Below are 20,939 nucleotides of genomic sequence, written 5' to 3'. Positions count from 1 at the left end.
TAGGCGCAGCTTTGCCATTGCCTTGCTTGCTGCTGCCTGAGCATCCTGACCCCTGGGTTCTCTTGTCTCCTGACTGGGGAATCTCTGTCCTGAGACATCTGTCGGTTTCTGATTTGGGGGATGGGGCCAAAGTAGGATCACCTGTCTTTAGCTCCTAACTGTCTCTCATTTCTTCCTTGTAGTCACCTTAACTGCCTTCTACATTCTCGAAAAGGGAATAGAAATGTTCATAATAGTAGCTGCCATTTGTTGAGCTTTATGCGTTTTATTTAACATCGCCAAGAAACAGGTTCTATTACTGTTTAGCCCCACTTGAAGTTGGGGCAGGGGGAGCAGCCCCATATTAATATCAGAAGAAGGAAATGAGTCCCCCGAGAGGGATGACGTGTTACCCAATATTTCATATAGTGAAGGAGTGGCAGCACTGGGTTCTAACCCATATCTGTTCAATTGTAAAGCCTGGGTCTTTTTCCCAGTTCTAGGATATGGTTGAGTATGGAGACCATCACCTCTTTGTTCAGCCGTCTTTGACCCTCTATATCACCAGTTTCCCACTCTGCCTTGACTTTGATTTAAGGACGAGGTGTCCTTTCTCTCCACCCATACTCTAGATCCTTCTCTCCCTCCATTGTTCCCTTCCCCAGTTCTTCACTCTGCTGTCTTAAAAGCACTTGCCTCAGCCCTTTTATTATACCCCACTAAACTTGTGGAAAGCCAAGCACATAGCCATCTAACTGCTTCCAGGCTGGTGTGAATTTGCTACAGGGGGTGGGGACTGGGGAGACAGGCCATGGCTCCCTTGGTAAGGACTTCAGTAGACTGAGGTTCCTGAGAAGCCACCTTGGGTCTTCCCAGCAGCTCTGGCTTGAGTTACACGGAGTTTTCCATCCAGACTTCTCATCCTGACCAGGCTCCAATTCTCGAGTGGACTTTTAGCCCTGTGTCCTTGGGCAGGAACTAAGTTCTCTCCGATTTGTTCTTTACCTTCTCGGTTGGCACCCACTTCACCAGACCCTCCTCTCTCATTGTATCTGTTTATCCTCTATATCAACGCTTAAGAAGGGTTCTGAGCCAAGGCTTAAATAGCTGATTGTGGCTCCATGAAATGCAACTATAGCCTCATGTGTGAACGGGGGATTCTAGACAGCATGTAGGTGGGTTTTTTCTGTGTGGCCATCAAACCAGTTGTTCAGAAGGAAAGAGGCCCAGGAGGGTCCCCATATCTAGAATTTGTAACTATTTATCTGCCTTTTCCATGTCCTTCCCCACATCTCTCTTCTTCTCCCTTTTTCCACAAAAAGAAAGTCACTTTCACAATTACAAGATAAAGAAATAATCATTTTATCGTGCATCAGACTATTTCACGGGGGTGTCACAATGGTAAGGGGCCTAGTATAAAAATCAGAGGATGGGTACGGGCAGCAGAGGGGTAGCAGCATCCAGAGCTGGGGCTTATCTAGCCCTTGGCCTCAGAGGACATCACCTTTGCCTTGTGGAGACTAATGGAGAGGGTTTTGGGCAGGATTTGGGTCCCCTGGCCAGCTTCCAGAGCGGATGGGCTATGTAAGGCGTGGGCTCAGGCCTCCTCTTTATTTGGGACAGTTGGGAGCTGGGTGTTTCCAGGGAAGCTCCATTTTCCTGTGTCTGTGGGTCCCTTTGGCCTTCGGGATGCTGGTGATGGTAGGGCTGGGCAGAGTTTCCTAGAACCTAGTCTGCTTTACAGAGTTCATACCCTTCAGAACTCCAGGGTGGTCAACTTTTTTGAGAGCGCCCCCAAGCAGGTGGAAAGGTGAAGCCTGTGAGGGGACAAGACCCTCACTTCTTCCTGGGGCAGAATCCGTAGTAGCAGCATCCAGCCTGGACCTCCCAGGCCCCTGGCTCTGAGGACAGGATTTGGGGGTGGAGGGAGAGTGGCTCTGCCCTGTCTCTGGAGGGGGAGGGCTCTCCCATGCTTTCTTTGTCTGGGTCTGGCCTCTGCCAGGGAGGGATGGCATTTTCCCTGGCATTGAGCAGACAGCTGAACAGAGCCTGCCCGAGGAGCGAGGAGCAGTGAGCCCAGCTGGGCCGCTGTGGGGACAGTTAGTGGGCTCAGCTTTCGTCCACATCAGAGCCTGCCTGCCCCAAGATTACCCCTCATTCCAGGGTGGCTGCAGCATCTCACTTGGTTTTGGCCTTCTTGGATGGACATTGAGCAGAGAGTTTGGCTTGGGGCCAAGGGTGTTGACCCTTTCTTCGTGAGGAAGCCAGCACCCGGAGGCACAAACCACAAGGCATGGAGGAGAGCTTGTACAGGCCGGAGCCCATATTCTCAATCTGGGACTTTGAATTCAGACATGGAACCCTCGAACCAAGAGCTTGGGGTCTGAGAACCTCCAGTGGGGACCCCAGAGCTCAAGATTTTGAACCAGGAGCCTGGGGCCGCATTAAAGGGGCAGTTGGGAGACAGGGCTGACAGCGAGCTTCTCTGGTGGTTGGGATCCCATCTGAGAAGCAGCAGCAGGGTCAGGCCAAGTCTTGCTGTGTGCATGTCCTGCTCACAGAAGTTTGGGCTGTGTTCCTGCCAGTTTGGCTGGGGCACAGGGCTGGCCCCAGGCTGCTGGTGCTTTCTCTGGGGGACTCTTCTTCAGCACCCAGGGTACCTGGGGGCAGGGGTGCCTCGGCTGCTGACACCTCACTTCGTCAGCTTTCTAGCTATCCACCTCTTCCTCAGAGCCTCCTCTGTGCCCTGGAACCATGTGGCTTCTAGTCTAGCCTGTGGTCTGTGACTCCTGCTACTTCCTGGCTCCTCTTCCCCCAGCCAGTGTCCCCCTCCCCAAGGCTCAGACTCAGGGAGACCTCTAGTTCCTGGGCCTTTGGGTAAGGTGCCCAGGAGGAACCTTGGCTGGAGGGCTCTTCTGGCCGTGCTTCTGATTAGCTTGCTCTGGGACCTGGCCTAGCAGCGCCCCTTCTGCTCTAAAATGGGCACAGGCATCTCTGTCTTGTGTATCTCCCAGGACTGCTGTCATCGTCCTATGGGATGGCCCAGCACAGGGCTTAGACCATGGTATTTGCTCAGTAAATTTGGTTCAGTGAGTGAATAATGGATGGGAAAGGGCTTTTCCACTGGCTGGTTCCTCTGCATGAGTGATGTCCATTCTTCATCCCACAGACGAGTGGCACTGCGAGGAGACACACCTTGAGGGGTTACTGCAAAGGCCTGGCTGGGACCTCTGGTCCAGGGTGGCAGCTGGTGCTCCTTCCTGGGAGCAACCAGGGAGTGGTGGCTTTGATTGGGGAGGCTGGGCAGGCTGGGCTCCAGGGTGGGACTAGGACCTTCTCTTGACCTTGTCTCCCCTGCTCTTCCTGCCTGGAAGGTCCCATAGAGACTGAACCTCTAGCCGCCCATGGAGGGCCAGATGAACCCTTTGCCCTTGAACTAGTCTCTGCCCATTCCCTGTCCAGGGAGCTTAGAGACCAGGCTGCCAGGCTGAAGCTGCCAGGGGCCAGTGTGTATGTGCAGGGGTGCGGCTTCCTTCAGAATGGCGCTGATTTCCCCCTGCCATGGGGCCCCCTCCTTCCCTAGATGGCAGGGTCAGTAGGCATGTGACCAACACTCCTTGTTACCCAGCTTAAGTCTCTAAGTAGAAAAAAAAGATACAGATAACAACTGAGTGGTCAGCAGTGGCCACATGTGGATAGCCAGAGGCACGAGCGCGATCCCTTTGGTCAGTGGCAGCCACAAAGGCCCAGGCTTCAGGGAGGCCCTGGCTGGTGCCCTTGGGGCCGCCTGCCTGGTTTCAGCAATAAATAACATGAGGACCCAAAAACCAAACTAAAACAAAAAATACAACCAGTATCTTTTGGGGTAGGTGCGGGGGCACTGTTTTAAGTTACCGGCCTTCCCTGGGCCGCGAGGTGGTGGCTGGCGCAGGGCTGGTGCTGTCACCGGCACGTGTGCAGCTCCACCAGGCGCTGGCACTGCCGGCACTTGACGAAGCAGCACCAGTGGAACTTGCAGCTGCAGCGCTCGGCCAGCTCCACCTGCGCCGTGTGGAAGCCCCGGCCGCAGCACAGCAGCTCACAGCCGTCGATGGCCTTGGACGTCTTGTTGCACGTGCGGCCCCTCGTGCCCAGCACGCCACTGCGCATGTCCTGCTCGCAGAAGTCCGGGCTGGGCTCTAAATACACCAGGTCCTCATCTGTGTGCGGCTTGAACTGTGCGTTGCGTGGCACCAGTGCCCTGGAGGAGCCCACGCGGCGTGGCTCCACCTCGGTGGCGCCGTCGAACTTCTCCTTCAGTGCGTGGCCCACCTGGCGGAAGGGCGGCACGGCTCGCCAGCACGTCTTTACCTCACAGGAGCCCGACACCCCGTGGCACTTGCACTCCACCCGCATGTGTGTCAGGATAGCCTGCAGGGGGTGGGGAGGGGAGAGGGGCCATCAGGAGATGGCAGGGGAGGCTGGGGCGGGGCCAGGGATGGGGGGCATGCCACAGAATGGGAGAACAGTGTCCTGCTTCTGTATTAAAGCACCTGTTGTGTGTCGGGTTGGGCTAGTAAGCTGTGTTGGGGACAGTTGAAGACATTATCTCTGCCCTTGGGGCACTTGGATTGATGGAAGAGAAGCCTTTCAAAGGGCATCGTTATGGAACTGAGTGGTGAGTGACCTGATGGGGGCTGGGATGGGAGAGAGCATGGCGGCAGCAGCGGCTGCGTTTGCAGGGAGTCTGCAGGGGAACCTTGAGGAGTGGGTGTGGAGAAGGCAGACGCTATCGTAGTTAAGCACATGATCTGTGCGCTGACACAAGGTTCAAGTCCTAGCTCTACTGCTTGTTAAGGGTGTGTGTGTGTCACGCGCTGTGGTGTGACACCCGCGCACCGGTCTGCTCCTTTGCCCGCCGCCCCGTACCCCTCTGGCCCACGCAAGTGGGAGCCTGCACCCCCGTTCCCAAGTGGCACGTGGTGGGAGAGTGTTCCGGGTTCCCTGCCGAGCCCGCCCCCGCCCTGGTGGTGATAGTGGCAGGGCAAGTGCCACGCTACCTTCCTGCCGGCCTCGTTGTTGTGGAGGTTCATGAGGGCGCGGCTGGATGAGGCCCCCTTGCTTCTCTCCCGCACGTCCACGAAGGACTGGGAGAAGGCCACGCCGTAGGCGATGTTGTCCGAGCATCCCGACNCCCCCCCAGCCTACCCCTCACTGCCCTCCCCCCCTCCCACACTTACCCTGCGGGCTAACTCCATGCACCGTCCGGTCACAGCCACACTTTTCCAATTCTCCACTGCTGCATGCCCGCGTCACCGCAAAGGCCACACCTGCTGAAGAGATGGCGTACACAAAGGCCGCCTCCCGAGTCCCTGTGGGAGGCAGATGGAGGGCAGGGCTGGGTCCCGGTGCTCCGCCCAGCTCCCTCCTTTGTTGTGGGGAGTAGAACCTGGGAGCCCCTCGAGGCACGCCCGTGGAGATGGGGAAGCAGGCCGGCCCGATGGCTTGGGGGTACTTCGACGCTGTGCGTGTCTGCCCAGACCGGCCATCTAGTGTGCTTGTGGTTCACGCTGCATGCGTGCCAGTTGGCTCATGTACTCAGCACCCATGAGGTAAGGAATCTGCAGACAGATTAGCTGTCTTGTCCCGAGCCACACAACACATGGCTGAGCAGGCAGATAGTCTGGCTGCAGTGCCCTTACTGACGGGGGACGCTATCGACACGAGTGGCTAACATCATCATATGGAGACAGGTCCGGCTCACAGGTGAACTGACGGACCCAGACTGCAAGAGCCCTAAAGCAGCAGAGCTGGACCAGCAGCCCGGGCCTTGCTCCCTCTAAAACCTGCATTCTAGGTGTGCCTACCCCCCAGCTGGCCCCCTGTGCCGTGCCCCCGCCCCAGCCCTTTCTGCTGAGGCCGTCTTGCTTCCTTACACCTCTGTGACAGCACATCGTAATAGCGACAACCCCTACTGTTGACCATGACCAGTGCTTCGGAGAGGATGCCCCCTGCTACCGGGGAGCTTTATTTGTGCCCATTTCACAGATGAAGGGCAGCTTGGGGAAGAGGAAGTAATTTGCTCCCAGTCACCCAGCAAGGAAGTGATAGAACCAAGACTCAAACACAGGTCTGTCCGCCTCTGCTGCCTGTTCTTCCCCTTCCGTCCCATGACTTCTTAGTGGTTCTATTTTGGTGCCTGTCCTCCTCCCCTGCCTGAATGGGTGTTTTTATCCTCCTAGGAACTGTGCCTCGGGGTGTAGCTGCTGTGGAGCCTCTTTCTGGGGCTGTGGGTAGTGGTGGTGGTGGTGGTGGGGTGTGTGTGTGTGTGTAGTGCATGTGCGCGTGGCTGCCTGGGTGTGTGACCAGACAAGCCCTGCTCCTCTTCTGCGCCCTGTGAGGGCCTCTGTGTGCTCGTGACTGTCCTTCTGTCTCTTGCTGGAGTGTCTGTGTCCGCAGGAGTGGAGGGGGCAGGTTTTGGCCCCATGGTTGGCAATTACCACTGTGACACCCAGGCCTGTGCTCTTGGCTGCCCCTGGGAGCAGTTGCCGTGGTCAGAAGGAAACAATCACCTCCTCTGTGCCCATGTCTGTGGACAGGCAGCAGAAGCTGAGCGCTGGGGTGGATGGCTCCGGACAACCTGTTTTGTGTTCGACCCTTGAGCTGGGGATACCGCCCACCAGCCCCTCTCCACTGCCCACCCTCTGTCCTGGCTTGGCCATTTTGGGCCAGCATCAGGGGGCTTGGCTGGAGCCACAGGGCCTTGACAGCCTGAGGTAGAATCCTCTCCAAGTTAATCGAGGTTAATAGCAGGATCATGTTGGTTGGTTTTGTGCTGTGGCCGCCCAAAGAGGGACGACTTCAGTTTCTGGTATTTCTGGTATTTCCAGGCCTGAACCAGCACAAATCTTTGCCCCAAAGACTAAGGGGGAAGGGAAAGCAGGAGATAGGGCCCATGGGACTGGGAGGGTGGCCCCAGCTCTTGGCTGGGCATGGCCCTTACTTCTGCTTCTCTGGGCTCTCGGGCAGCCCCTGGCCCTCCCTGGACGTCTGGGCTCATCTCCCCTGAGTGCTGGTAGCCCTCGTGTGCCAGGTTCCCTGTGAGTTTGCTCAGGGAGACCTCTGCCTCATTCCCCAAACCAACCTCTATCTACCAGGACTCCAGGTCCCCCTTGCTGCAGCCTCAGGAACAGGACACTGGTTTTCGCAGCTTGGGAGTGGGCCTGAAGGAAGAGATTCTGGAAAACCGTAAGAGCTAAAGCTTATAGAGAGCTCTGTCTGTGCTGGGCACTGACTTAAGGACTTGACATAATTTATATACTCTTCATGAACCTATGGAGAGGAGACTTTTAATCCTCTTTTTATAGATGAAGGAGCTGAGGCACTGAGTAGTGAAGCAGCATGACCAACAATACCCAGTCAGGAAGGGGCAGAAGTAGAATTTGAGCTTAGGAAGCTTGGCTCCAGAGCTTTCAACCTTGACATTGTCCTCCTCATGGAACCTGGAGCCTGCAGGGGTACACTCGCAGTGGATCTCTTTCTACCTCCTGTGTGAGAAGCCAGGAAGGGCTTTCTTGGGTCTACCCTAAATCTTACGTGCTGTAGGACAAGTTCAGTCCCTCCTGTGGGCTCCTCACTGGGAGATGGTGACCAGTTGGCCTTTGTTCCACACAGGAGGCCCCAGAAGACCTGGAGAACATGGCGGAGACACCATGCCCCTAAGGCCTGTAGCAGTGGCTCCGCCAGCCTTTTCTAACTGGCTCTGGGTCCCAGCCCTTTGACTCCAGACTCCAGGCCCCTCCTTGTTCCTCTCTGCCTGGGTGCCCAGGCTGGAGCTTTGCTCACTAATGGGGCACCTGGCAGAGACTGCCATGACACAAGGGGACTATGGTGTGCCTACAAGCCTCACAGAGGGAGATCCCCGTGTGTTGTGGGAGACAGCTGCTCCCTGGTGGGGGTGTCTGCCGCAGGGAGACAGGCCTGGCCTTGTCCTCCTGGGACATCAGAGCTGGTAGTGAGGCAGACCTCTTGGTGCCTGTAGCTGCCCTGCAACCCACCCGCCTTCCATGAGGCCATTTGCCCCTCTCCACACTTGGCTCCTTTCTTCCTCTTCCCTGGGCTCCAGCGTGTGTCCGCTGGGTCCCACCTCCATGCCATCTTTCCAAGGTGCCAAGGCTGCCTGGGGCTGGGAATTCAGAATTGTCCTGTGGACCCAGAAATAGCTCCCCTTTCTGAGGACTACTAAGTGCAGGGCCTTTCCAAGCAGTCTATGGCTCATGACAACCGGGGCAGCCAGCTCTCTCCAGCCCTGCTCTGTGGAGGAAGGGGTGAGGCTCCGGGGTCCAGGTCCCTCAGCCAGTCAGCAGCTAAGCGGGGACCAGAACTGAAGCCTGGTTGAGTCAAGGCCCTACCGTTCTGAGCATGTCACGTGTGACACCCTCCTCCCCCCGCCCTCCCAGATGTGGGAAGGACGGATATTCGAGCAGGAAGAAATGTTTGGAGAAGAAGTCGTGGACGCCGAGTTGGGCTGGAAAAGAAGCCACAGGCATAGTGATCCCCTGGGCACCAGGCGGGTGTCCTGGTGGAAGGGTTATTTGAGCATAACTCATGTGTTTCCAAAGCAGACCCGGGGTGGGGTGGAGGGAGTCCTAGGAGGTGGGGCAGGACAGGCACTGGGCTTTGAGAAAGACACTGCCCTGTGCTCTCCCCTTCCCTGCACCCGGCCTGCCATCCCAGTTTCTTTTGCTCTCTTAGTTGCAAAGGCTCACCCTTTCTTGAAACCACCTCCAGGAAGCCTTTGGGATTTAAGAGATGATGTAGGACAGAGGAAAGAGTAAATTAAGACTCTTACTAATGGTGTCACTCTCCTCTCGGAGCCTCACTGTCCCAACTCTAACAAGGGGAAGATAGTGCCATGCAGGCAGGCCAGACCCCACCCTTCTCCCACATTTCCTGCCCACCATCTTGGACCTCCCAGGGTCCCCAGCACTCTAGCTGGCCGACTTGCTCCCAGGATCCGAATCAGGCCGCGGGTACTTTTATCATCTAGGTGTCTTGCCTGTTTGTCTGGCCAGGCTGTCCCCATGCTTCTCCTTTGCCTCCCAGCACCCAGCACAGGGCGGCACACAGAGCAGCCCTTGGAGACGGGGGTGGGTAGTGGAAAAGAGTCGGGATGTTCAAGCCGCAGGTCAGATCTGTTCCTTGCTCTGCCAGTTCTAGATGTGTGATTTCAGTTTTCCTGTCCATAGAACAGGGCTGATAAGAGTACTGACCTCAACAGGTAGTTATGAGAACCCAATGAGGTAAAATAAAGAACGTGCTTAGTCCAGTCCCTGGCACTTACTGGGTACTTGAGACAGACTTGGTGATTATTGCCGTGATTAATGCCATTTTATTCATTTGCGAACAGGTATCATTAGGGTCCTTACACTCTGAAGGCCAGGCAGTTGGCTGTGTGTGAGCCTGGGTTCCTTAGGGTAGAGACCCTTCCTCCCTTGCTCGCTCCCTCACCAAACATTTATTGATCACCCACTGCAAGCCTGGTCCTATGCTGAGCTCTGGGGAAAATGAGGAGGACTTGTCCTTAAGGAACTCCCAGTGGTGAAATGTCTCTGGGAAGCCACCCCAGCCCACCTGTAACAATCTGATGGCACCTAAAGGCTGGCCTGGAGGTCGCTCGGAAGGAGGGCATGTTCTCACCTTCACTGGGCCCAACATGATGCCAGTATTGAGATCAAGGTGAGAAGACAGGTTTTGGTAAGTCACAGCCTAGGACTGAAAGGCGTTTACTTCTTTTTTTTTTTTTTTTTTTTAAATTTTTTTAAATGTTTTTTATTTATTTCTAGGAGAGAGAGAGAGAGACAGCGTGAGCAGGGGAGGGTCAGAGAGAGAGGGAGTCACAGACTGAAACAGGCTCCAGGCTCTGAGCTGGCAGTCAGCACAGAGCCCGACGTGGGGCTCGAACCCACGAACCGCGAGATCATGACCTAAGCGAAAGTCGGACGCTTAACCGACTAAGCCACCCAGGCGCCCCGAAAGGCGTTTACTTCTTAATCTAGCCTGATGATACAGTCAGTAAGGTGTCCAGATGATGTTAGACACACAGAGGTGGGGAAGGTGGGCCTGGGTTTGAATCCTTGCTTTGCTTCGGCCAGGGCACGCCATCACCTCCCAACCATGGCAGCCAGAGGCTGGAGGGCCTCAAGGCTCATTGAGTCCCCTCCTCCTTGGTCAGGGTCACAGACTGAGATGCTGAGAGGCAGGCAGAGGCACGGCATTGCCCACAGGAGGGAAGAGGAGAAGAGGAGTTTGTACTGCTTTGCCCACCTCTCCCTGCCATGCTCTGGGCAGCCTGCTCTGAGACCCCAGTGTATCTTGTTCATGGCGACCTTGAACCCTTGCCAGACTCTGGCTTCTCCCTCCCATCCTCAAACATTTTTTTTTCCTCCAACACATATTTATCAGTGGCCTACTATGTGCAGGTGCTTACTCTAGACTCAGGGACAAAGCAGTGACTAAAACACACAGGCCATCCCACATCTGGCAGTTATCACCTGTTCAGCCAAGAACTGCCACGTGCCCTCATTCCTGGCCACACTGGATGCTAATTTCCCCAGATTTCTGGTGGATTTTTCAGCCTGGAGCACACAGTTTGGCCCTCACTTACATGGTCCTCATTGGTCACCGTTATTTTACTGCCCATCTTGCCTCAGTAGGCCCGGAGCAGGGTGGGGGTGGTGTGGGTGCTGGGGTGCAGAGCTAGAGGCTGCAAGACCTCAGGCAGTATCCGCCTGTGGGGCTCGAGTGTCCTCTAGCCCTTCAGAGGCATCGTCTCTGAATCCTGATGGAAATCCCAGGAGGCTGGTCCTGATTATCCCCACTTTATGAGGCTAGGAGAGGGGATGGACCTTGCCTGGGATCTCAGGGCCAAGAGTTGGCAGGTGCCAGAGCTGGGTGTGTGTCACCACCCTCTGCTCGCCGGGCCTCCCTTCTTGGCAGTAGAGTGGGGGAACACCACACATGCAGAGTTGTCATGAGGCTGCTCTGATGCGAGACGGCACACAGGTGGCCGTCAACAAAAGGGTTCCTTTTCTTCTCTGAGTAGCCTGGCTCCTGGGCCTCCTCCATGTCTGAGGTCTTGACCCCAGCCAGGCAGCTCATGAATGTGGGCACCAAATCAAGCTCACCCTTGCCGTCACCCCAAAAGCTGGAGGCCACCAAAGAGGCCTGCCCAGACTGGCCGCCGCCGCTGTGGCTGTCCCCAGGGATAGCAGCTGGCGTGAGGATGGCTTCTCCTGGTCAGGGTGGGCACTCAGGATTGCCACCCCACTGTGTTATGGGACCTTTGTGATAGGCCCTATATGGTAAGCACATGTGCTGGTCTCACTGACGTGAGGACACTGCCACTAGGGGTGATGCCACTCCTCCAAGGTCACCCCTGCTGTGCTCCCCCTGCAGATGCCTCCTCTTGTTCAGTAGGGACAAATCAAGACTTTCCCAAGACGACTTTCGCCAGGGGGACCATGAGGAACGCAAGAGTGAGGAGACGGAGCTCAGACCCCTCCTCCAGACAGCCCTGGTGGCTGCCTCCTGTGTGGCTGCCATGACTCAGCCTCGAGGGCGCTGGGTGCTCAGACTTTAGTCCAGAGCTGTTTTCAGCCAAGCCTGATAGGATTCTGTTTCCCCAAACTTGCGGGACCAGGGATGAGCCCCTCCTGCTGCAAACACAGGTGAGGAAGGCACTTTTCCATGGGGCTGCTCACTGGCTTCAGGCCAGCACCAAACCCATGCCTCCCTTTCTTTGCCCTTTTGAGTCCTTGCTCCAACTTGCTTTCTGTCATTGGATGACATCCATTGACTGTCTCCTGCCATGTGCTGGGTAACAGGTAAATGAGACATCACCTCGCCATGGAACAGTTCAAGGTTTAGTCTAAAAGGTGTAATGAAAGCTGTGTGAACACAAATGGTTTAGACGTGTGCGTGACTATGTGTTAACGGGGAAGGAGAGAGAGATTGAGAGAGAAATTGATTAGGCAGATGGGCTAAAATGAAAACAGTTGGTGAATCTAGGTAAAGAGCATTATGGGAACTCCTCATAGGAAAAACCAAGTTCGTACATACAGGAAACAGACTGGTGGTTGCCAAAGGTGGGGGCGAGGGGGTGCGGAGGTAAGTGAAATGGGTGAAGGGGATCAAAAGGTATAAGCCTCCAGTACAAGCCTTACAGAATAAGTAAGACATGAGGATGTAATGTACAGCATGGTGACTGTGGCTAAGAGCACTGTGTTGTCTATTTGAAATTACTAAGAGAGTAGATCTTAAAAATTCTCATCATAAGAAAAGGAATGTGGACCTACATGTAGTTGATGGGTGCTAATCAGACCTACTTGGTGATCATTTTCTCACATATACACATGTGGAGTCATTATGTTGTACACCTGAAATGAATATAATGTATGTTAATTATACCTCGAAAGGAAAAGTAGCTGACTGAATAAATCCATCACCTGGAGGTGAAAACATTGTTTTGTAACTTGCCTGTACATTTAAAATTATATCAAAACAAAAAAATACAAGGGCACCTGGGTGGCTCAGTTGGCTGAGCATCTGACTCTTGATAATGGATCAGGTCATGAGGTTGGCGAGTTTGAGCCCTGTGTTGGGCTCCATGCTATCAGTGCAGAGCCTGCTTGGGCTTCTCTCTGTCCCCCTCTCTTTGCTGCTCCCCCACTCATGCTCTCTGTCTCTCTCAAAAAATAAACTTTTAAAAAAGTTACAAAAAATTGGCACAAAAACAGACACTCAGATCAGTGGAACAGAATAAAGAACCCAGAAATGGACCCACAAATGTATGGCCAGCTAATTTTTGACAAAGCAGGAAAAAATATCCAATAGAATAAAGACAGTCTCTTCAGCAAGTAGTGCTGGGAAAACTGGACAGCGACAGGCAGAAAAATGAACCTGGATCACTTTCTTACACCATCCACAAAAATAAGCTCAACATGGATGAAAGACCTAAATTAAGAAAGGAAGCATCCAAATCCTAGAAGAGAAAGCAGGCAGAAACCTCTCTGACCTCAGCCATAGCAACTTCTTACTCAGTACATCTCCAGAGGCAAGGGAAACAAAAGCAAAAATGAACCATTGGGACCTCATCAAAATAAGCTTCTGCACAGAAAAGGACACAATCAGCAAAACTAAACGGCAACCAACGGAATGGGAGAAGATATTTGCAAACAACATACCAGATAAAGGGTTAGTATCTAAAATCTATAAAGAACTTATCAAACTCAACACCCAAAAAACATAATCCAGTGAAGAAATGGGCAAAAGACATGAATAGACACTTCTCCAAAGAAGACATCACTCATCAGGGAAATACACATCAAAACCACAATGAGATACCACCTCACTCCAGTCAGGATGGCTAACACTAACAACTCAGGCAACAACAGATGTTGGCAAGGATGCAGAGAAAGAGGATCTCTTTTGCACTGCTGGTGGGAATGCAAACTGGTGCAGCCACTCTGGAAAACAGTATGGAGATTCCTCAAAAAATAAAAAATAGAACTAGCCTACGACCCAGCAATTGCACTACTAGGTATTTATCCAAGGGATACAGGTGTGCTGTTTCAAAGGGGCACATGCACCCAGATGTTTATAGCAGCACTATCAATAATAGCCAAAGTATGGAAAGAGCCCAAATGTCCACCGACAGATGAACGGATGAAGAAGATGTGGTGTATATATGCAAGAGAGTATTACTCAGCAATCAAAAAGAATGAAATCTTGCCATTTGCAACTACATGGGTGGAACTAGAGGGTATTATGCTAAGCGAAATTAGAGAAAGACAAATATATGACTTCACTCATATGAGGACTTTAGGGTACAAAACAGATGAACATAAGGGAAGGGAAGCAAAAATAATAGAAAAACAGGGAGGGGGGACAAAACATAGGAGACTCTTAAATATGGCGAACAGAGGGTTACAGTAGGGATTGTGGGACGGGGGATGGGCTACATGGGTGAGGGGCATTAAGGAGTCTGCTCCTGAAATCATTGTTGCACTATATGCTAAGTAACTTGGATGTAAATGGAAAAATAGATTAATTAAAAATAAATGAAACATTTAAATAAAGAAATAATTATAAAAAGCCTCATAGGAAAAAGCAACCACCAGTTTGTAGGGGTGAGTATTTGGGGTGGAGGAAACAACATGTGCAAAGGCACAGGGGTGTGAAAGAGCCTGACACATGAAACCCTGCTGATCTACCCACCACTGCACCTAAAACACCAAACATGTATTGCGTGTGAGCACCTTACTGTGCTTAGGGTCTGCCGCTTGAGCCTAGTATTTGGACTTCATCAAACAGCAGTCCCAGGGCCTTGGCAGTGGCACCATCAGCCAAGGAGATCCTCCACTACCAGGCCGCTCACTAGGTCTCTGCCACTTCTCCAGAGCAGCAATATTTACTAATGCCAAGCATGATGGTGCTTCTCGGCCTCTGCCAGCTCCCAGGAGAATTGCATCCAAATTTCTATCACAGTTGGTTTCCAACAACATCCAAATGGTTTGCCACAAGCCCGGCAGCCCTAGCTGTCCAGGACCACAGGTGCCAAGACAAAGGTTGGCCCAGGCATTGCCCTCCTGCTGCCTAGCGAGTCAAAGGGCCCTGTCGACTGGTAGTAGCTCCGGAGTGTCAGTTTCAAGCTCAGGAAGTAGAAAAAGAGGCAGCTGGTTTCGAGCACTTCCTCGAGGGCAGTGGCTTGACCCAGTGACCTCTCAAGGAGCCTTCCAGTTGCATGGAACATTCTCTGCCCTGCCCACCTTCCTCTGGCTTAATGCCTTCTCACATTTCTCATCTCAGCAGAGGGCCTAACTCAGGAAAGCTTTCTCCGAGCACCCAGTCCCGGTCCAGGGAGGAGTCCACCTTTGTGCTCCCAAGGCTCCTGTGTCCCCTCCATCACAACATTTTCTCACTGCGGGTATGAGCAAGACCCCGGAGCTGGATTGCATGGGCTCAAGCCCTGGCTCTGCCACTTGCTGGCTCTGTGACCTTGGGTGAGTTACTTAACCTCCACATGCCTCAGTTTCCTCATCTGCAACATGGAACCTTACCTCAAGGGCCAGATGAGTTAGTATTTACTTCAAACAGCGTCTGGTCCCTAGTTTGTGCTTTTGGTGCATAAGCGACTGCCCCTCCGGGGCCTGACCTGACCGCTCCCAGGACAGAAACGGGGCCACTCTTCCCTGGTCTCAGAGCTGGGTAAGCCGAGGCTCTCACATGGCTCATCGAAGGTGCAGGCGCACGAGGTGGGCTCCCTCAGGAGGCCTAGTGTTCAGGTAAAAACACGGGGCTGGGGGTCTGGAGCTCCAGCTTCACCCTCTGAGGAGCTCTGGGCCAATCCAGCCTTTCCCCCGCCTGAGCCTCAGTTTCTTCCTCTGTAAAATGGGGACAGCAGCTTGGGGGCCAAAACGCTGTAGACGGTACAGTGTTGCCCCCTACAAAGAACAGCACCCATCTGCCAGCCCTACCACCCCAACGCCCTTCTCGCCTCCCCCCCACCTCCACCTGGATCCTTATGCCCTGGCTCCACCAGCGTGTGGTTTAGCTTGATAGATGACAGCTGGCTCTGGCCACTCACGATACGTGAGTCCCCTGCCAAGGCCATGTTCCCACCCCCACCCCTGCACCACTGGCTCCCCCATGTCTTCTGCGAGCCCCTCCCTCACCTTGTGTCACCACCTTGCCGAAGACGGGCAGGGAGTCAAGCGTGGAGCAGTTCCAGCGCCGGTTCCGGAACTGGTACTGGCACTCCTCAATGGCCAGCTGAGCGCCTCGGCGCACTGAGTCCATCACCTCGAGGTTCCGCTTGCACATCTGCACCTGCCTCTGGATCAGGCCCTTGAGCTTCTCGCACGTCTCCTCCTCCGAGATGCTCCCTACGGACGACAGCTTGGCCAGGTACCTGGGGAGAAGGCGGTGGGGTGGAGCGTGGTGCCGTGGTCCTTCCTCCTCTCTCCGCTGCCAGGATGAGGCTGTGCCTAGACCAGGTCCCTGGGAACTCACTTATCCCAGTGATGGGTCACGGCTGTGACTTCTCTCTGAATCCAGTGACAGGCCCTCTTGCCTGGCTTTTGGGACCAGAGGGAGAAGTGCAGTCTTACATAAGAAGGCTTCTGCCCCAGCCATAGCAGGCCAAGCACTGAGAGGGACACTGACAGAGCCCCCATGGGACCCCTCCTGGCCCGGGGTGGCCCCTGCACCAGCATCTGTACCCCGATGTTACCCCAGACCTGGCCCCTGGGCTCTGACCCCTTCAGGTCCCTCTAGCTGGGATGCTAGAAACACTGCCCTGATGTCTCTTCCCTCCACTTCCTCCCCCCCACCCCCAACACCAGGCCAGGACCCCAGTGAACTAAGCCCGGGTTCTGGCTTTTCTGGCTACAAGGCAAGACCCTTCCTGCCAGCCACACCCCGGGTGCCAGATGGAGATCAGCGTCCAGCGCTGCGGCTGGGGGACTTGGGATGGTCAGCGCCTGGATGGTGGCAGGGGAGGAGGACTTAAAAACAAAGTATGCCATGCTCGTCCCTCAGCCCCTTGAGTTTTTATGGCCTGAAGATGGGCCAACAATGCTGGTTCCGTCTCATAGGGTTATGGGGATCACAAGCTACATCATTTATGTCAGAGGGCTCTGGGACAGGCTTCTGGGGAGAAGGGGCTCTAAAGTGTCCATTTCAGGGGGGGAGAGGAGAGAGCACTACTGTTCATTGAACACCCACTACGTGCTGTGCACGGTGGCGGCCACTACCTCCTGCTGCATCCTTGCCTCCCATCTACGAGGTGGTAATTATCACGCCTATTTTATGGACTATGAAGTGGTAATTATTATGCCTATTTTATGGATTCTAAAGTGAAGGCTAAGAGGGTGACATGACCGAGGTGACACAGATAGCAAGTGCCAGAGCTGAACCTCAAACCCCTTCAAAGCCCCGTGGGCCTTCCTCCTGCCTGTCCTCCTCCATGGCAAGTTGAGGGGCCCAGCCAGGCTCTGCCTCATCTAAGGACAGACACTGTGATCGGGGCCAGGAGGCAAGGGAGCTGGAAGCAAGACACAAGAATGCTCACCAGGAAGGGAGCAGAGCTAGGGAAAGGCCGGGTCAGGAAGAAGTGGTCCCTCCCAAGGGAAAGAGATGCGCCTTACCTGAACACCTACTGAGTGCCAGGTATGTTTCAGACAGGTGAAGTGACTGGCTCAGGGCCACCTGGCTTGTAAAGGCAGATCTAGTTCAGAGCCCATGACTGTGTTCTAACCACTGCCCCTCAGCCTGTCCCCACTCCCCTCTAGCATCCTTGGCCAGGGCCAAGTGAACCCAGTAGGTGCACAAGTGGGAGCTGAATGCTGGGAAGAGAGCTGAGTGGTGTCTCTGAAGGCCTCCTCTCCCTTTCCCTGCCTCCACTTACCACCTGTTCAGTGGAACGTGATCTGCTCCCCTCCCGGGGTGGGGCTGGCAGGGGCTGCCTTCCTGGTTCTTGGAGGAGCAGCAGAGTACAGAGAATTTCAGACTTCCAGAGTGTTCCCTGACAGGCAGTCTGGTCCATTCTACGGGTGAGCACAGCGAGGGAAAGGGTCCTTCCCACCACCTCCCAGGAGGAAACTCAGTCCCTGGAGCTACCCTCAGCCTCAGTCACACAACAGGGGCTTGAAACAAAGAGAGCAAGTATCCTGCTGCCCCTGACTCTAGTGAGCCAGCCCCCCACCAGGACTTGGCCAGTCACCCTGCTGTGGGGGAGCTTTCTGGGCATAGAGGTGGAGGTGCTTGGAGGTGAGGAAGCTGCACAAATTTCTTGTGCAAAGAAGGATCAAAGGGGAAGGCCACCACTCGCAGGGACTCAATTTTCTCATCTGTAATGTGGGGAAGTTACCACTGGTTCTAAGTCAAGGAACTGTTGTCAGAGAAAAAGAGGGGCCTGTGTGTGAAAGATGGGCTGACCAGGGGTCTGAGGCAGTGAGACAGGACCTTGCCATCTGTTTGCTGAATGGAGTAAAGGAATGAATGGTGAGCAGAGAAGTACACAGAAAGCCCTATTAAATATGGGACACTTATGAGGATGGCAATAAGCATAGTTAGCTTTCATGCAGCTTAGGACCAGGCTAAGCCCTTCACTTACATTATTGCATGTATCCTCCCAGCAAAGCCAATGGACCCTCGTTTACAGAGGAGGAAACTGAGGCACAGACAGGTTAAGTAGTCTGCCTTGTGTGCAAAGTCATCCAGTTGGTAGGAGGTAGAGCCGGGACTCGAACCCGGTTTTGCCTGACTTCAGAGCCTTTGGTAGACACAATGTTGTTTTAAGTGGCTCAAAGACTAGAAGCGACCTCAGGAGGCAGGAGCTGCTGGGAGCCAGGTTCGTTCAACCTAAGGATACTGGTCAAGGTGGAGTCCATGGCTGCCTTCCCCAGAGGTGTGTGAACAGCAGGTGGATTCTGTTTGTCAGGCACTGGGTTGGACTGAGGGATGGTTCTCAAATCTGACTGTGCGTCGAAACGTGTGAGGTTTGTGGGGAGTGCAGGTGCCTGGACCTCACTCCAGGTGGGGCTGGGTGGGCATCTGGGCTTTGCACACGTTCCCACGAGCAGCTGTGCAGCCCCGCTGGCACTGAGGGGCACTTCAGGGGAAGCTCTTGGCTAACCATGGGTGATACTTCCTTCTATGCCTCAGGGAGATCGGTTCTGGGACTCCCTTTCCTCCTCACGGCGGCATCGGCCCCACCCCCTCAGTTGTGGGGCTTAAGTATGGCTTTCTTTATCTAGAAATGGAGACAATGGTTCCTATCCCAGAGGGCTGCTGTGAGAACCGAAGGCGACTTGATGTGGTTGGTGCTGCTGGCTCGTAGCCGGGCACACGGTAGGTGTGCTGTAACCGTGAGGCCCCCCCCCCACTTCCCTGGCGGCGTGGGCGAGAAGAGGGTGGGTGGTCTTGGGCTGAGGCAGTCCAATCTTCCCTCCCTGTCCCCACCTTCCTTGCTTCCTGGGGGACCTCCCTGTCTTCTCTGCCAGGTCCTGCCTTGGGGATGCAGAGACTGGCAGTGTCGGGGCAGGGGAGCCAAGGGTGGGAAGATGGTTGAGGGGCAGGGGGAGGGTGCATCTGGAAGGGGAGGGGGCACGCTTGGCCCCTCAGCCCTGTCTGGGTGCCCCCCTTGCCTGGGCCAGCTGAGGAAAGGGGGACCCCTGAAGAGCTAGTCCCACCTGGTGTTCGTGGCCTGCAGGGGGCGCCAAGAGCCCAGCTACTGGCCATGGGCCAGGTCCGTGTTTGGGAGGCCGCGCGTGAGGGGACAAGGAGCTGGGCCTCAGGTTGGATCCTTTCCTGCTCAGACCCAGGCCTGGCCTCTTGAATAAGGGTGGGGTCCCCTATTCCCTGAATGACATGGGGGCACAGAGCTGGTCCCTGTTCCCTCTGCATCCAGCTGACGGGTCAGGTCAGGATGTATACGCTCCAGGCTCCTGGAGAAGGGAGGTGTTCAAGGGCAGGGTTTCTCTGAGTAGCTAAAGCTGGCTGGGGAGGCCTGGCTGAGCCTCCAGCCCACAGAGTGACCTTGGACAAGTCCCTGCCTACCCAGAGCCTGGCTCCTCGTGGGGACAATAAACTGGTGGGTCTGTGTGGCCTTTCCCTCTATCAGAGTGACAGTCCCTCTTCTACAGATGGGGATGGAGATATCCAAGCCTCAAAGGCCTCGGGGCCCCTTGCATTGAATGAGAAATAAAGTGGACCAGGGGAGCCACCCACCCCTCTCCCTGAGGCTCAGACTCAGTGAGGGGAGGCAGCCTGAGATAACAGGGTTTAGGGGCGAGCTGCTGGGCGGCCATGGCCGTGAGTCACCGGGACAGCTTCCAGGAAGAAGCTGAGAACCCTCTTCCGCTGAGGAGCGTGCCTGCCCCCACGGCTGGCCCCAGTGCCACCCCCAGCCCCTGCCTTCATCTGGCTCAACAGCTGTCCCCTTCCGTGCAGGACACACAGCTCCACCCTACCTCCACTCTCCAGATCCCGGAGTCTTGCCTGGGAAGGGCTGGTGGCCAGGGCTGGACATGCAGCTGGGAACGGGGTGGAGAGAGTTGAGACGCCGGGCATTACAGGCCCTTCGCTGCACAGCCTGCTTGTTCTGGTGTCTGGTTGGGTGCCCGGCCTCATTTTACAGAGGAGCAGATTGAGGCCCAGAGAGGTAGAGTGGCTCGCCCAAAGTCACACAGCCAGTGAGTGAGTAACTGGGAACTCTGTGTCTCTTGAACCCTGATCGTGGATCTGCCTTGTCTGACAGCTGTGGGGGCTGACACTACCCTCAGTGTCACGTCCAGCCCGTGGCCTCCTCAGGGCCTGGCACAGGGTGTGGCACATAGAAGGTGCTCAATAAATGCCTACAGCATGATGGATGGCTCTGTCCCCCTCTGCACACCTCCTGGCAGAGTTGTCAGGGTAGGGAAGAGCAGGGGCGAGGGAGTAAAATGGGGGTTGCCTTTGCCTTTGAGGGCTTGGAGGCTGTTAAGGGCTCAACCCCAGCTTGTTCTGGGGGCCTCAGGAATCCCCTCCCTGCACCCCAAGGTGGCTCAGCCTTTTCCCCAGGGACATGTGTGCCACTTGATGACCCTGGAGCTGGGCTGGGCCCAACAGAGGGCCCGGGAGTGATCAGCGCTGGCTGCCGCGGGGTCGGGCTGGCCAGGCCCACAGAGGGCCTCGACCATCTCTGCTCCTTCTTCGTTCTGGTCGCCTTGCCCCAATTTAGGCTCCTTCCTGCCACTGCTGAGTACAGGCTTAGCAATTTGCCACCTGCTGCCCCAGCCACCCGGGATTCCAGCCGCAGCCCCGTCATCGATCAGGTTACCCCAGCAGCCTGGGCTGCCCCGGCCGCCGCTGCCAGCCGGCTCGTGCCCCCATCTTCTCCACCGGGGGCTGCAGGTCCCGCAGGCCCCTCCCAGGAGGCC

The 20,939-nt window shown here is 55.1% G+C and overlaps 1 protein-coding gene across 1 annotated transcript; it reads right to left on the bottom strand.

Moving 5' to 3' along the window:
* Nucleotides 1–1,325: 1,325 nt before the first annotated feature.
* WNT4 (Wnt family member 4) lies at nucleotides 1,326–20,065 on the bottom strand. Its single transcript, XM_077775798.1, has 5 exons — nucleotides 19,992–20,065; nucleotides 15,693–15,928; nucleotides 5,192–5,330; nucleotides 5,019–5,151; nucleotides 1,326–4,389 (listed from the first exon to the last, which is right to left on the bottom strand). The coding sequence occupies exons 1-5, from the start codon at nucleotides 20,048–20,050 to the stop codon at nucleotides 3,922–3,924; spliced, it is 1,035 nt and encodes a 344-aa protein (XP_077631924.1). The 5' UTR covers nucleotides 20,051–20,065; the 3' UTR covers nucleotides 1,326–3,921.
* Between the last annotated feature and the right edge of the window lie 874 nt (nucleotides 20,066–20,939).

Source organism: Crocuta crocuta, unplaced genomic scaffold (assembly GCF_008692635.1).
Source record: "Crocuta crocuta isolate KB4526 unplaced genomic scaffold, BGI_CrCroc_1.0 scaffold127, whole genome shotgun sequence".
Lineage (NCBI taxonomy): Eukaryota > Metazoa > Chordata > Mammalia > Carnivora > Hyaenidae > Crocuta > Crocuta crocuta.
Note: the sequence above shows the minus strand (reverse complement) of the source record. Positions and strands in the feature narration are given on the sequence as shown.

Excerpts from the sequence above, each read along its gene's own strand:
- WNT4 (XM_077775798.1), bottom strand. The coding sequence starts at position 20,050 with ATGTCCAGCCCTGGCCACCAGCCCTTCCCAGGCAAGACTCCGGGATCT. Across the intron at positions 15,929-19,991 it reads CCGGGATCTGGAGAGTGGAG|GTACCTGGCCAAGCTGTCGT; the intron begins GTAGGGTGGAGC and ends CCTTCTCCCCAG. Across the intron at positions 5,331-15,692 it reads CGGCAAGGTGGTGACACAAG|GGACTCGGGAGGCGGCCTTT; the intron begins GTGAGGGAGGGG and ends TGCCTCCCACAG.